The following is a 16,280-nucleotide window of genomic DNA, read 5'->3' as shown; positions in this document are numbered from 1 at the left end:
TACCAAATACAAATAATAAGATTGTTTTTAGCAATAAAATAGGTGCGTTTTAAAAAAAGGTTGGTGGGGAATAAGTTATGTGAGTATCTGGCAAAGTGAGTGTCTCATTTATCATAAATCCCTTCGAAGCATCTGCAGCAGGCACTTATTTTGACAAGACGAATGATGCACATGGTTCACCTGATGCGCTGAATACATACGGCTATTTTTAAATGACGAGCCACACATAAGACAGGCTAAATACATGTTGTTATGAGCTTCGCAATGTGCGTTCTCGAAAAAGAAGTCCCCGGCTGCCACATCGTGTATATTCACATCAACACCTTATAATCTGAAGAACTTTGAAGAGCAAAAAGTTGCCTCAGTGTGTAGGCAAGATTTATTTAAATGATATCAAGTGAGCTTTACTTTTGTTATCACCTAACCAATGACCTCTTCAAGAGCCTGTTATTACGTGGTCTAGACTTGCTTTGTTCATCTCGTGCAGTGATTGCCGTGCCATTAAAGGCTATAAAAGCCTGTATCATTTACAAAAGCTGCAGTGCTCTTTAGATTTTCTTAGAATGTCATTTATATTATATACTGTTTTTAATGAAAATTGATATGGGTTGGAAGAGAAGAACCTTAAAGAGCTGTCAAGAATGATTGCACAATATTGTTAAAAGTCACAAAACATCAAGCAGTAAAGTTAAACTTTCACCATTCACTGAAGCCCTTTGGTTTAAACATTTATGTTGTATGTTTAATGCAATTCTCACTTTATATGTCTTCCAGTTTTAGGCAAATGTGATGTTATCACGAAATACTGTATAACTGGTTTTGGAAAGCTTTATATGTTTTAGAAAAGAAAGTTGCATTGTGTATCTTATGTATTTTGTATAGCTGAATCACATGAGCTGAATAATGAGAAAACAGGGAAAGATAGCACTAATGTCTCTTTGTGTCTTTGTGTGTATCTACTGAGGATGCATGTCATCCTCGTCTAGACAAGTTGAGCTTCATGGTAACAGTTCACCTGGGGCACGTTCAAGCTCACAACGGTGCACAACGTTTTGCTATGGTTTCCGGGTTGAACGACATGTTTCCTGGAAAGGGTGTGGATAGGCGTGCAACGGGTTTTAGAAGCGATTTTTCTTGTTTTGTGGGTGTGTCAGAAATGTCGGGCCAATCAGCGGCAAGATGTATAAAACCACGCGGTAGTAAAGAGACAGCTCACTCAATGGGTTCAAGTTGGAATGTTGTCTTTTATTATGGACGGCAAGGTCAGTGACTATAACATCAAGGGTATTTTACAGTATTAAACACACATTTATAACGATTTCATCAGGCTTCAGAAACATTTAAAATATGACACAAAGAATGGCCTCTCAGCTACCGTAGTTGCAACTCTTGCGTCATCACAACAGGGTGTTCAATGCATCACCGTTTCTGTTGGGGCTGAACGCAGCCATGTTCAATTTAGCAAGTTGAATATTTTACTTCTAAATATATTGACTACATACTTGTCTATGTTGTTAGCAAACCATCTCAAAAATGTCAAAACAGCCTGAAGGATCAGGGTGATATTTTCTGGAATTATTTGTGTTTTGTTGGATCCAGGTGAAACTGTAGTTCATGTTAGTACACTGCAAAAAAAAAAAAAAAAAATGATTTTCAAGAAAAAAAATTCTTAGTTTTTTGTCTTGTTTTCAGTAAAAATATCTACAGGTTCTTGGATTAATATGCATTTTCTTGAGGAGCAAAATGACCCAAGAAAGTGGGACTGGATTTTGGACCAAAAATATCAAATTTAAGTGATTTTGTGCATAAAACAAGCAAAAAAATCTGCCAATGGGGTAAGCAAAATTTTTGTTAATTTTTCTTGAATTTAGTGTTTAAGAAATTTTTCAAGATTTTTTTGCTTACCCCATTGGCAGAATTGTTTTGCTTTTTTATGCACAAAATCACTTACATTTGATATTTTTGGTCTAAAAACTAGACTAATTTTCTTGGGTCGTTTTGCTTATCAAGAAAAAAATCATCTTAATTTAAGACGCCACTAAACGCCACCACTTGCATAAAAAATGAGATGATAATATTGACCGAATGCGATGCATAAAAGAATCAAAAACATATTAAACATTCATCAAATACTTTCAATTAATATCAACACTTAATACTGGCCACGGGCCATTCAGAAATACCAGTTTGTGGCAGAAACAAAACAAATTTTCAGCAAAGTGCACAGAAAAAGTTGAACATGTAAGTCAGATTTCAATTGTTGAGCTGCAACAAGTTTTTTACTTGGTTAAGGAGGTTAAACGAATTTTAGATCCTTTTTTCTTTGTTCAGAAATGACAGTGAAGAGTTAATGGTAGGGTGGCCATTCGTGCCAGTTCGGCCGGACACGTCCCGAACAGGATTTCGGGTGCATTCTCCGGAAGTCGCGTTGTCGACCGCATACGTCATCAAGGTTTAATATTTCAAGTTCAATTTAAGAAAAGCAACCGTTACATAATTTTCTAATGTATTTTAACTGAAATGTGAGAACCTTGATGGCGTATGTTTGGGACGTGTCCGGCAGAACTGGCACGAATGGCCACCCTAGTGACTGGAGACTTTTTTTGTGAAAAAAGAAGTGAAAAAAATCTTGCCGTGACTAAAGTGAAAATAATGCATTTCAATTACTGACTAAACCTTTTCAATGCCATAAAAGTGACATTACTGAACCTAAACGCAAATGCTAATTTTCAAGCAAACATGTCAGACGCACTTTAAGGCTTTTTCATCTGTGCTCTTCAATTGTTGAATTACATTAAGACTACAGAACAAAAACTAAAATTAAGACTAAAAAGCTAAGAAATTGTTTTTTCAAGATCCTTTGGTGGTTCATTTTGGAACCAAAAATGCTGTACAGCCTGCTTTACATGACATTAGTCCTCTTCATCAAATCTCATTGGCGTGCAGGAGAAACAGCTGACACATTACTGATATCTCATTTGTTTTTTCCTTGTGGTTAATCTGTGGGCAGTGTTTCATGTTTCCAAACAAAGCTGTTATTTGCATGATTACATGATTTCTTTGGTGTTTTATGTGTTTTTGACAGAGAAATGTTGAAAATTGCAGTTCCTGTCACACATAATTGAATGAAAAGAAAACAGAGGCAGCACTTGTCAATGTGAAAGTGCGTTAAAATGTGTGAGGCATCTTGGGGAGTCATGTTTTGATGAACGGGAAAACCGTGCAAGCCGTGAGTAATAGATTTCTGTCTTTTATTTTGAGTACGACAAATTGTGGCTGATAGTTTAAACAAATATTGGTTTAGATAAATGGTTTACTCTAAAACCAATCAGTCTGGCAAAGGCATTTTTCACACCCTTAAGTCAACATTTGTATATAAGTGTGAATAAGAAAACAGATATTGGAGACATTCACATGAAGCCAGAGCTTTCCCTATCCAATCTTTTTCCTTGTTCGTCGTGTCAAGAAATATCTGAGCAAAAACCACTGCTAATAGGCTCACTACCTTCACAAGCATGTAGTCCGCCATTGTTGTTGTTGCTGTTATGTGATCTAGCGGTGTCTGACTCATACCTGTCAACCCTCACGTTTTGCCAGGATTCTCCCGTATTTTACCATTCTTTCCCACCATCATCGCATTTAAATCATTTCCCATATTTCTCTCGTATTTTAGTCTATCTATAAAAAATTCCACTGGCCGTATTTTATGTTTGCTACATTTACCTCTGATAAAGTAGGCGGCAATATATCTGTAACATATCACTCACTCTGTCAAAAAAATCCGTAGAAATTACGATGTTATTGCAGCTGGGTTGCCGGTAATTTACTGTAGATTTAAATGTATGTTGTTTAATGGTAAGAGTTTTTTCAAAGTTAAATACATTTTAAATATTAACAAGTCTTTATATTTACAGAATAAAACTATACAATAACAGCCTCATGCAAAGCATTCTGGGAACCAGAAATCATCATCAACCTTTTTCTGTTTTTTTGCTTCAGATTTTGTTTCCCAGAATGTTTTGCTTGATGCTGTTTTTTTTAGTTTTACTCTGTAAAGAAAAAGACTTGTAAATGTTAAATGTTCATTTAACTTTGAACAAAATGTTGCTAGTAAATAACATAAGTCTAGATTTTAGACAAAAAAATATCTAATTTAATTTTACATTTTAATAAACTATTTGAATAAAGTGTTTAAGAAAAAAGTAAACTTAGTTCAAGATTTTTTTTCTTACTCCATTGACGTTTTTTTTAAGCACAAATTCACTTAAATTTGATATATTTTGTGTAAAAATAGAATTATTTTCTTAGGTCATTTTGCTCATCAAGAAAATATATCTTAATTAAGAATTGTTAGATATTTGTACTGAAAACCGACAACTACTAAGTAAGAAAGTATTTCAAGTATTTTTGCAGTGTACCCATGCATTCCATTGCATAGTAATGAAGGGGGGGGGGGGGTTGTTAGGGTTTGTGAAATTTTCATTATTTTCAAATCCCAATGTTGACAGTTATGTTGACTAGGGTTGAGACTTGGGGTGATGACATCAACGTATCACAAAATATTAGTTGACAAAAAAATGTAGTTAACTAATATTTGTGAGTTGAATTAACTCTAAATTTTAAATCAATTAGGTAACTTACTTTTTTAAGTCTAAAAAATCTTTTTTAAAGGGACACTCCACTTTTTTTGAAAATTGGCTCATTTTCCAGCTCCCCTAGAGTTAAACATTTGAGTTTTACCGTTTTGGAATCCATTCAGCCAATCTTCGGGTTTGGCGCTACCACTTTTAGTATAGCTTAGCATAATCCATTGACTCTGATTAGACCATTAGCGTCGCACTCATAAATGACCAAAGAGTTTCGATATTTTTCCTATTTAAAACGTGACTCTTAGTTACATAATTTTCTAATGCAATGATATTACGCAGTGCCCAAAAATAGTCCCCAGCTATTTAAAGTTACCAAGAGGACTATTTTCGGGTGCTACGGAATATCATTGCGTCTGCTGCAGCCATGTAAAGGCAGCAAAGTCCTTAATTTAAATGCCTGAATGAGAGTATACAGTTCCAAGCCATAAAAAAACAACTTTTAATTTTCCGTCGGTCTTAGTACACGATGTTACTACAGAAGAGTCAAGTTTTAAATAGGAAAAATATCGAAACTTTGGTCATTTTTGAGCGCAATGCTAATGGTCTAATCAGATTCAATGGATTATGCTGAGCTATGCTAAAAATGGTACCGCTAGACCCGGAGATAGACTGAATGGATTCCAAAAACGGTAAAACTGAAATGTTTAACTCAGGGGAGCTGGAAAATGAGCATATTTTCAAAAAAAGTGGAGTGTCTCTTTAAAGTGTAGCCATATTTAAGCAGCAATTTATTTGTATTTTTTCCAAAAGAACTATTCATATTTAAATTTAAGCCTGGGTGATTGTACAGTGCAGTATCTTAAAATAGTCCTGAAAGTGTATTGTACGGTTATCTTGTGTGGGTCAAGTGTTGACATAAGTGGGGCTGAGTTGGGCGGTAGCAGTTTACAATAATCAGTCCTGCCCTGCCTGTTGCTTTTGTTATTGAGGGACCTTTAGTTCACTTCAATGCTTTATCTCACATTTAACTGTAAGGCTAATGCTGGATAATTTTGTTTGTGTCTCATTGCCTCTAGCCACAGAATTCAGTCTGTTCAAAATGTGCAGAAATTCAGTCATATCCAATTAGACAAAGCATGCAAGAAATGAGGAAATATAGTTTGTAATGATCCATGTTCATTTAGATTTGCTTAACAGCCCATGATCACAAAATAGTGTTTGAAAAGATTAAAGCTGATTTTTTTCATTGTGTGTTCAATGAAAAATGACTTGCAGGAGTAATTTGTGTGATAAACTAATAAAAAAGATGCATGCATGTAATGGCCTATAAATTTAACTAGACAAAATCTTGAGGTGTGACTTTGGTAAGGTCAGTTTTGTGGTCATATAATGCCGCATGTAGGCCTGTGCTGTCAAGAGCTTATTGTCATAGATCCAACATCACGTCTGAATAGTCCATACTTTGCATTTAATTTTGCTTACTTCTGCAAAGTTTATTATTTATTACCCTTCACAGATTACTTTGTTAATAGCCCACTTCGCTATATAGACTAATTATTTATAGTTATCGGAGAGCGGAGGGAACGGTTTTGTTACATTCATCTCCATAAGCTCAATATGCTTTATCAGTGAGGGACCAATAACAGAACTGCTTCTGCAATGAAATCATGCTCAGGTTTGACCTTTAACCTGCCCAACCATAAACCTTGCGTGGTCTTGGCTGTCTTTTGTCACCATACTTGACAAAAAAATCAATTTGATATCCGGATGATTTTGGAGAAATGAGGTTAAATCTGTTTGACTGGATTTTATGTTGCAGCATTGAAGCGCATCATAACAAACGGAAATGAATTCTGATACATTCATAAACAGCCTGCAGCATTAGCATAACTTCTGAGCATGAAATCACATTTTGCACAAATGAGATCGACAAACCAAGAGAGATTCCCAAACATCTTCTACCACTTTATTTTTAGCCAACAACTGTACAAAATACAAATACAAAACATGGTTTGAAACGGCAGGAAACAGTATTGAAACATTAACATAATTGATTTACTGATACGTGTACTCTCCATTTTTTGCTCACATCACAACAGCTGTACATTTTTTTCTTACTGTTCATGCACCACGACTGATGATGAATAAAATAAATTATTTTGGTTAAAAATGCTATATCAAAAGCCATGTTTACTTATAGTAACCTATTAAAAACTACAGGATCACCACTATTTACAGCATATAAAGGTATTTACAGAAACCATATAATAAGTAAATTACTTTCAATACATTTTTTACACTCTAAAAATACTGGATTATTTTCAACAAAGCTTTGGGTCAAAAAGGAACAAACCCAGCCGCTGGGTTAAATTAACCCATAAAATGTTCATATTTGACTAAATAATAGGTTTAAACAACAAAGCATTTGGGGTTGAAACTAATTTAAAAACAAAATGTAAATTACGTCCTTTTTTGACTCATCGCTTGGTTTAAAATAACCCAGCATTTTTTGTGTAAATGAAAATTAGAACAGTTACAACCTAGATAGCAATATATCCACTGGATCCGCTCCGAGGTCGGCAGCTCAGGTGCAATCCGGCCCATTGCAATCTGGAAAACATCTAAACACATACCCTCGGTTTCACAAACAAGGCTTAAGGCTACTCTTAGACTAAAACACATGTTTGAGCTGCCTCAACTGAAAATAACTTGCCCTAACAGATCTTAAAATATGCCAGTGCCATTGATTTGAATCAAGATAGTAATGTTTTTTTCTAAGGCATGTTTATAAAAGATGCTTAAAGGGATAGTTCACCCAAAAATTCTCATGTTGTTACAAACCTGTATAAATTTCTTTGTTACACTGAACACAAAAGAAGATATTTTAAGAATGGACCCCATTTACTTCTATAGTATTCTTTTTTCCTACTATGGAAGTAAATGGGGTCCACAAACGGTATGGTTATAAACATTTTTGAAAAACATTTTAACTAATTTATTGCCTAGTCCTGACTTTAACTAAGCCTTGTCTGTGAAACCAACAGTGGCGGCTCGTGACTGCTCATCCGAGGGGCGCTAATTTAAAATAGTGCTGCGTTCAGACCTGCCGCGGTAGAGGCGTCAAGCGCGAGTGATTTCAATGTTAAGTCAATGTAAAGACACGTTGACGCGCGTCTGGAGGTCTCGCGGTGTGAATGAGGCGTTTAGCACGGTGCATCTAGTTCACACGAATGGCGAGAATTGAGCGAATTATGCTTTGCTGCGGCAAACGCGCGAGTTGAAAAAATTGAACTTAGGCCGAAAAACGCGCCACGTTAACCAATCAGGAGCTTGCTCTAGTAGTGACGTGATTACAGAAAGTGAGCAAAGTCGCAGAAACCCCTCCCATGATGCGAATTTCTGCGTGAATGTCTCGATGACTAAAATTTCACTCGTGAATGAAGCGAGTAAACTCAAAATGTTCAAGCGGCAAACTAGACACGGTAGACGCGAATTTGAAGCCTCAATCGCGGCTGGTGTGAACCCACGGTAAGTGTTTGGAGTGTCGTGTTTAAAATATGTGTTCTGTGTGTCGAGAGATCTTGTGTGCATCACGTGTTTTGTCAAAATCAGTGCCTGCTCCACACGCGCCAAAACCGTTCATGATAAAGAATGTTCACAAAATACATGCAAGACACTCCCTTAACAGTAAACTCTGATTACGCATGAGATTATGCGAGTATCTGGGAAACGTGAGCGTCTCTTTTATCATAAACCCCTTTAGACGCATCTGCAGCAGGCACTTATTTTGACAAGACACGTGAAGCACATTACTCGACACCCAGAACACATTTTGAAAAAAGGAACCACACACATGACGGACTACATACATGTGGTGACGAAATTCGCATCGAGCCCCCACTGCAAATTTATCTGGGTGCTGCTGTGCTGTACATGTAGGTACACGTGCTAAATTGCCACTATCTTAATGGATTAATTTCATATGAATTATACTTTGCAAAATAAAATATTAGTGGCCCTTATATTTACTGATAAAAATATATATGTTGAAGTGCTTTATGCATAAATGTAATGTAATGTTATGGCCAGACAACGTGCAGCTTATATTATTTGGGTAAATTTCTATTTTTAAAACACTTAAATTTCAGGTAAAAACAAATAAAAGCTAAGAAACAATCAACAAAGTGTGAAAACCATCTCAAGTGTTCTATAAAACCAGCATATCATGTTCAATAAATCATTTGTATCCTCACCTACGACTGCTTTAGGTGCAGTGCCACCTGTGCAGGACTAGTCTGGTCTCTGCTCATAAAACAGTATAGACTTATGTTAACAGTTTGTTTGTAAATAAAAGTATCTGATTGTCAAGATACTGTGCCATGGCTTTGCAGAGACAGGTAGCAAAAATCTGAACAAGACGTTCATACAGTATGTGGTTTCTTTGAAATGTGTAAACATGAAGCTGAGTGCATAATATTAACTGAAGCTCTGTCCCAGCACATACAGTATATACATATATAAGTACAGTATAATGAATTATGTGACATTCAGTACACTCTTAAAAATAAAGGTGATAAACAATGCCATAAAAGAAACATTTTTGGCTGTATGGTTCTATAATAAACCTCTGAACATCTATAAAAATGGTTCTATAGATTATAAAAATGTAAGAAAGCTTTTAAATCTATCTCTTAGGACCCTTTAACCTTAAAGGTTTTTGGAGAACCAAAAATAGTTCCTTTATTTTTAGGAGTGTATTAATAGTGGATCCAATGTATGCTTCTCGTATGTGCTTTGTAAAGTTTAGCACCACACTTGTGATGTCATGATATACACAGGGGCAAAATGATCCGTTTTTCATCCGCAGCTGTCAGTGTTAGAGGTCTCGGTTTCGTACTGATGCTTAAATCGTTACTATGGTAACCAATGTAGATACCCCAGACGCTCACTACATCTGAACAACATCATATTTCATCACTTACAAAATGATAGTGTGAACGGTAGTTTTAAAGATCAGATTTAAAACTAATCAGATTTGTGTGTATTGAGTAAACTAATACACATCCTAGTAGGACCAGTTTACACTGTGAAACTATTGACACTGCAAATTAAGCTAAAGTCCTCCTGCCTCACCAAACATGCCAACATAGATTTAAGCATTAGCCACGTTGTCCTTACTAACTAATGAGGACTCTTTAAACGACAACCTCTTCCTTCCAGGCAGGAGCTCTTCGGCTGCTTCACGGATGTCATCTAGTTCTGTGGTGTAGTGGTCTGGGCTTTCTCCATTGGAGGTCTCCTTTATGACACTGTATGTGAGGGCCACGCTGTACGTTGGGGGCTTCTCAGAGCGCTGGGGCCCACAATGGCACAGTTTTTGAAAGGCAGCACGAAACTTCTGGGACATGGCGTTGTAGATGATAGGGTTGATGGCACTGTTCATGTATATGCAGAGACGGCAAAAGAGAAGGAACCAGGTGTCCAGATAGGCCTCCTTCAGGAAGGAGTTGACTACCACCAGAGTCCGATAGGGCATCCACAGCAGAGCAAAGAGGATCACCACCACTGCCAGCATCTTTGTCACCTACATCATATAAAAATATTGATTGTGTGAATATCAATTAAAGGAATCTATTAAAGAGCTATTTAAATGTGCACGGTGCTTTTTCATACAATTAAAGTGAATGGTGACCATTTCAGGGTAGTGCATGAGACAAATAGGTTACTTTTATGATGCTGTATGATGCTTGATGACAATTCTTGGGCACCACCCACTTACATATGCCAGTGTGAAGATGCCTCAAAATGTATATTTTTTCCTCAGAATAAAGCAATGTGGATTTAAATGACATGATGCTTAACATCGCAATAATTATATAGCACTTTATATCATAGTTAGTGCATTCACTGATTTTTTATTTTTTTATTTATTATTTTATTATTTGATACATTTAATATAGGTGAGTAAATGACAAAGTTGCCTGTTTTATTATAGAGGTGGCAACATGAAGGCAAATTTCATTTCTTATTCAATCTTGACCTTTTGCAACCTGGTTATCACGGTACAGCTGTTGTTTTGACAAATATGACCAAACCATAACGTGTCGGTTCGTATTTGGACGAGTCTGGTTTAAAAAGTATGGCTTTCTTCACACGATTTTAGACAGCCAGACACTAAAAGCCCCCTGAGGCAACAAAATTACGCGCAGTCGCTCCGAGTTTATCAGATGGACTTTGATTCCACAATGCATTTGAACCTTTACCTGCCCTGGGCTGTCACAAGCATTTCTCAAACAAACAAAATACAGAAACTGTTCGTTCATGTTCACAAATTCCGGCTTTTAAAGTGTCTGAATTCAATGTCGCCACAGCGTACCGTTACCTTTCCATGCGCGCAATTACGCACGCCAATAAAAACTTATTTCTTAGTTAAATAAACTTTAAATAAAACCTGCACTTTACCTGCCTCCGAGAAGCTGCTGTTGTGCTGGAAGAGCTCCTGGAGTTCACTGATTTATTGCCCACAGACGACTCATTTTTCCAATTTCTTCGACTTTCCATTGGATCCGATGGGAGTGGATTGAGAATCAGAATTCTCGCGATCAAACCATATAAAACAGTAGCCAGCAAAAGCGGGACAACGTAGAACACAGCGAAATCGGTAAAATAGATCGGTAAATACATGTTTCGCGACACTTTGTAGGCGCACGAGGTTAGGATGACGTTTTCATAAACTATCTCTTTAGTGTCGGAAAGATAAAACCACATAACGCAGTAGAGAGACGTGAAAACCCAAACGAAAATAATTATCTTTTTGGCTCTGGAGAGCGTGCACAGGAACTGCGCTTTAATTGGGTGACATATTGCGATGTAGCGTTCGATGGTGAAGGCTGTGATGGAGCACGAGGACGCGTTGATGCCCAGGTACTGAAAGTAAGTGATGGAGAGACAGCCGGCGTATCCGTACACCCACTGGCCGAAAAGACTCTCTGTGATGTTGGGCAGCCCCGCTGCTGTTAGGACCATGAGGTCGGCGACCGCCAGGCTCACCAAGTAGCAGTTAGTTGGGGTACGCATGTGCTTTGTGGTTAACACAACCAGAATGACCATGACATTGCCAACAATTCCAATCCCACAAATAAGCATCACTGATAATATGCTTACGACTTTGTAATCGACACTGTAATCAGTCCATATCGGCAGAGTCTGGTTGTCAAATGGTAATAAAGTGCTGTTCTCCATGATCAACTTGGATGTTTTCCGTTTGTTGCTCAAAAATCACTTCTTAGCCATCCGGCATCCGCGCAAAAATGTCATGTTTCAGTATCCCGTTGAAATTCAAGAGAAAGAAAAATTCTATAAGATATTTTGCATTTTAAATGTGCAAAAAAATCCAAGTGCAATGTCCGTCGTAATTTGTGTGATATGCAATCTTCTGCCCGGTGCGCATAACTGTGGAGAGCTCACTGAGGTGTTGCACCGCCCAGGGCTGAACAGGCTGATGTGGTCTCACAATACGAGTCCAAGAGCGTCAGAAAAGGGCAGGTTGTGCCGTGCGTGATCCTGCAGCAGACAAGAGAGAAAGTGTTCGCCTGTCTGTTCAGTTAGGTTATGTTAAAAGCGAAAAGTCTTAAATAGGCCTGTTTCCGATTCTAATTAGAGTGTTTCAGTGCAATATGGTGTTTGTCTACAAGTCACTTTGCTTTATCAGTCCAAATACCGCGTTTTGTTTGTTTCGAGCTACAGTATATGAGGTCAGAGATTGTTCCAAGTCGGTCAGGTTTGTTTACACCCAGAATTCACGAGGTTCACACCCAGGAGAGAGCTAGGCCATTATTGACACTTGACTGAGTCTATTGAGGACCTGTTTGCATCATCACTAAGTGCGCCCTAATGTTCTGGACTTAACGGGTTTAACAGTCTAATGTGTATTTACAGTATGAGGATAAAGTGACCACTGTGAATACTGGTCTTACTTTGATGTGTTTTATTGTCATTAAAATAAACCATTAGTCTGTCAAGGGACAGTTTAATGAAACATGAACATTCTGGAACAGCACGAGGGAGAGCAAACAGTGACAAACGTGTGCATTTAAATATAAGGCGAAAAATATAGCACACTGTAAAAAATTTGCTGTAATTACGAAGCTGGTTGCCAGTAACTTTCTGTAGAAGATAAAGACTGAAAATGTTTCATGTTCATTTAACTTTGAACAAACTGTTGCCAGTAAATAACATAAATGTAAAATCTACAGTAAGTTACTGGCAGCTAGTTGCCAGTAATACCCAGTAATACTGTAATTTCGATGGACATTTTTTACAGTGCATTTTTGTTTTGTTTAGGTCAAATGTTGATGTTTTTGGAAACCAAACAGGAAAAGGGTACATTAGCATATAACAATTTATTTAAAGATATAAAATAAAAGTGGTAACACATGTATTTGTTAACATTGGTAAATGCATTAACTAACATGAAATAACAATGAGCAATATAGTTTTTCAGCATTTATTAATCTTTTTTTACTGTTAGTTAAGGCCAATTATACCACAGGACTGTTGAGTGCTTTATTCTGATTGGTTGAGAAATGTTACATCACTGAAAATAAAAATAAAAACTGGATTTACTCAAAAATGTTGTGCATAATTTTTGCATCCATTTTTTAAAGTAAGTTTCACATGGAATTTTAAGTAATTTATGCATTTGCCTAAAATTTCAAGTAAAACTTACTTAAAAAAGTGGATGCAAAAATGATGCACAATTTTTTAGTAAATCCAGCATATTCTTTTTTACAGTGGTGGGTATGCATAATTTTTTCATTAAATGCACACCTGACCTGTCAAATGTCCTAAAATAACCACCAGAGCAATGTCTTAGCAATGTCTGTAACGTTGTATAAGCTGAATAATTCACTCCAGTTCTTTGAATTTTTTCTAAAAATGTTTTAGTAAATGCTAAAATTAACATTAATTAATATTAATAAGTGCTGTAGAAGTAGCTTATTGTTCATTGTTAGTTCATGTTAGCTAAATCAGTAACTAATGGTAAAAAATACAGTACAACCTTATTGTTAAGTGTTACTTTTAAAGTATTTTAAATATAAATATTAAACACAAATGTTAATGTAAATGTTTTTGTTTGCGATTCTCCTAAAATATAGTCGTTTATATCTACATTCATGCTTTTATACACACTCTAAAAATGCAGGATTATGGGTCAAAAAGGGATGAAACCAACCAGTTAAATTAACCCAGAAAATATTTAAATTTGAAACAAACCAACACTTTGAGTTGAAACAACCACATAGGTTCAGTTACAACCCAACAGATTGGGTTTGTCCCTTCAGTGGAAAATAACCCAGCATTTTTTAGAGTGCATTCAATCTATATATATATTTTTTAAATCAGTAGATGTGTCCCCTGAGGAACTGAACCCATGACCTTTGTGTTGCAAATGCAATAGTTGTGCTACAGGAACCCAATGCACACAATTATGTTAACAAAAATAACACATCAGCTCTGTGCAGTGAAACTAATTTTAGCTGAATAAAGATGTCAAATCTATTGACCAGCATCAAGAACTGGATTTTTCTTAAATTGTCATAACTGGGCCTATAGGAATATACGTTTTAATAAACCTTTCTGTTGTTTTAAATGCCTTATTTTGAATGCTTTTTGTATGTTAAATGGTTGGAAAGGGTTTCAGCAAAACGTCAATCTAAAGCATGACAGTTCTTGTCACCAAAAGTAAATAAATAAAAACAATTTTTGATAGCTTTTGTGCTCTTTTTGGACTTGACAGACTGTGCTTTTAAAAGATAAGAGAAGTTAATAACAGTTACTAATCACTTTACTAAAGCTGTCATGTTGCCTGCATTTGCAGGCTGTTTTAATAGATTTTTTACTATTTAGACAATACAACATTTTGCATTATAAAAGCTATTACAGGTTGATAAGTGCCGTGAGTCATTGCATCTTTCCATTGTGAGAAGGTCAGATCTATTTGTAGACTTTATGATATTGTGGGATTTGAAATCTCCAAAGGCCATAAAGACTAAATCCATTATGCCCACATAAAAATCAACAACATTTCAGTTTTGAACATTTTAGTTTGTTGATCTTAAAGCAAAAAGCATGGAAAATGTAATCAATCTCTGAAAAAAGTCCATACCTTTCCATTGTTTAGATTATGATCATCACCCATAGAATGGCTGACTTTTCACAGACTGCTTTGTGTCATGTGTTACACTGCCATCTTGTGGACATATTAAATGACAACTTATTGTTACTAAACTTAAAAATAAAAGATTATAGAAATGTTTGTATAATGGCCATAATGACAAGCATTTCTTCATTTTAAGAAAATAACTGCAACTTTTACATATTTTTGATGAACACTGTAAAACTTTGTGATTTATCAAATCACAATGTCATTCATCCTATTGGGTCATGTTGTATTATATGATCAAGAAATAAACAAAGGAGGAATAAGGATTATTGTTAATGCTTAGCAAATATTTCTTAGAGGCGAGGGAATCTTATTAAACTGATGAAAGTTCACTTTTTGTCATGGATCATCACCCTACATTAACTGAGAGATCTAAGTGATTATCAAGCAAAAGTTTATGAATATCAGAGTGTGACAAGCATCCATAAAGACAAGCCTCTGGTTTTATCATTTGTTATGGAAATCTAATGAATAATTCATCGTTTGTTGGACTATATGAATCGTTCATCCCAATTGAATCTTATTTCTGCAAACTTCAGAGTTTAAAACACAAAGATATTGTTCTGCTCTCCATCTATTATAGTGCCAGCAGACCACTCGAAGCTTGGCAGCCTGCATCTTAGAGGAGTAAATAAAAATTCTGGATGAGACTCAAGAATCTAATTTTTCTAATGACAAGAGCCCATTTCTGCATCTCACCTTGCATGTATATGCGTATACGCTTTGCTGTATGGCCGTGCATTTTGTGTTTTATATGCGTGCGATTAAATCATCCTTTTACCCATCCAATGAAACCGTTTGATTAAATGAGATACATTAAAATAACAAAACTTGCTCGAGAACAAAAGAGTAAATTCCATGCCCATAATTTAGACTGCAGTGTTTGTTAAAATACAACTTTTAAATAACTTGTATTTTGTAAAGACTTTTAGATGAAGTCATATTGTTCAGTGCTGCCAAGGACTTTTAATTAAATTATAGTGGAAGTTGTGCCGACAGGAAGTTGTGATAGACATGAAAAGCTGGTGGCAGGGCTAAGACACAGTGACAGACTTCAAGAACAGTTTTTTCAACAAATCAAAGAGATGTCATATTCACTCCCTTAAAATATAACACATTGTGCAAATTCCCTAATATAAATCCCCTATGTACTTAATTCCAAAATCCTATAAAGAGGCTTAATATTTTTACTTTTTACTGCAGACAATGCAAAAGAGTGATTTCTGGATCAGATGACGTGACATTTGCAGTATCTGGTAGAGCTAGGGGATTTGCTGTGCTCAGGACCAAGGACAGCTCCTCCCAAACCCTCTCAGATTTGCTTACCTAAACCTGATTACTCATAAAAAGAGGATGCTCCCAAGGGCACAATCGTGAGCTGTCAAAATTTGAGAAACGTCTTTTTCTGTATTACGTCACTCTCTCACTCTCTTTTAAAGACGCTCTCAGAGACCAATAGAGAACAA

General features: G+C 36.1%; 1 protein-coding gene and 1 long non-coding RNA gene across 3 annotated transcripts in view; one reads left to right on the top strand and one right to left on the bottom strand.

Annotated features, from left to right (window-relative positions):
* The window catches only part of LOC141367285 (uncharacterized), a 77,570-nt gene extending 67,628 nt beyond the window's left edge, over window positions 1-9,942 (top strand). The window contains exons 3-4 of one of the 2 annotated variants that reach the window (XR_012371603.1): window positions 3,086-3,229; window positions 9,810-9,942. This is a non-coding gene — a long non-coding RNA (uncharacterized lncRNA). The remainder of the gene's footprint in view (window positions 1-3,085; window positions 3,230-9,809) is intronic. The other variant, XR_012371602.1, reaches the window with a different exon arrangement.
* On the bottom strand, window positions 8,614-12,519 carry trhra (thyrotropin-releasing hormone receptor a). The gene is made up of 2 exons (XM_055210841.2): window positions 11,052-12,519; window positions 8,614-10,173 (listed from the first exon to the last, which is right to left on the bottom strand). Exons 1-2 carry the CDS (start codon window positions 11,829-11,831, stop codon window positions 9,742-9,744), a joined length of 1,212 nt encoding a protein of 403 aa, XP_055066816.2. The 5' UTR covers window positions 11,832-12,519; the 3' UTR covers window positions 8,614-9,741.
* Between the last annotated feature and the right edge of the window lie 3,761 nt (window positions 12,520-16,280).

This window comes from Misgurnus anguillicaudatus, chromosome 10, assembly GCF_027580225.2.
Source record: "Misgurnus anguillicaudatus chromosome 10, ASM2758022v2, whole genome shotgun sequence".
NCBI classification, from domain to species: Eukaryota; Metazoa; Chordata; class Actinopteri; order Cypriniformes; family Cobitidae; genus Misgurnus; species Misgurnus anguillicaudatus.
This window is presented reverse-complemented; position numbering and strand designations above follow the sequence as displayed.

What these genes read in the sequence shown, in the direction of transcription:
- trhra (XM_055210841.2), bottom strand. Translation starts at nt 11,831, where the DNA reads ATGGAGAACAGCACTTTATTACCATTTGACAACCAGACTCTGCCGATA. An exon ending in CAGCAGCTTCTCGGAGGCAG is followed by an intron (nt 10,174 to 11,051) that starts GTAAAGTGCAGG and finishes TATATGATGTAG; the next exon opens with GTGACAAAGATGCTGGCAGT.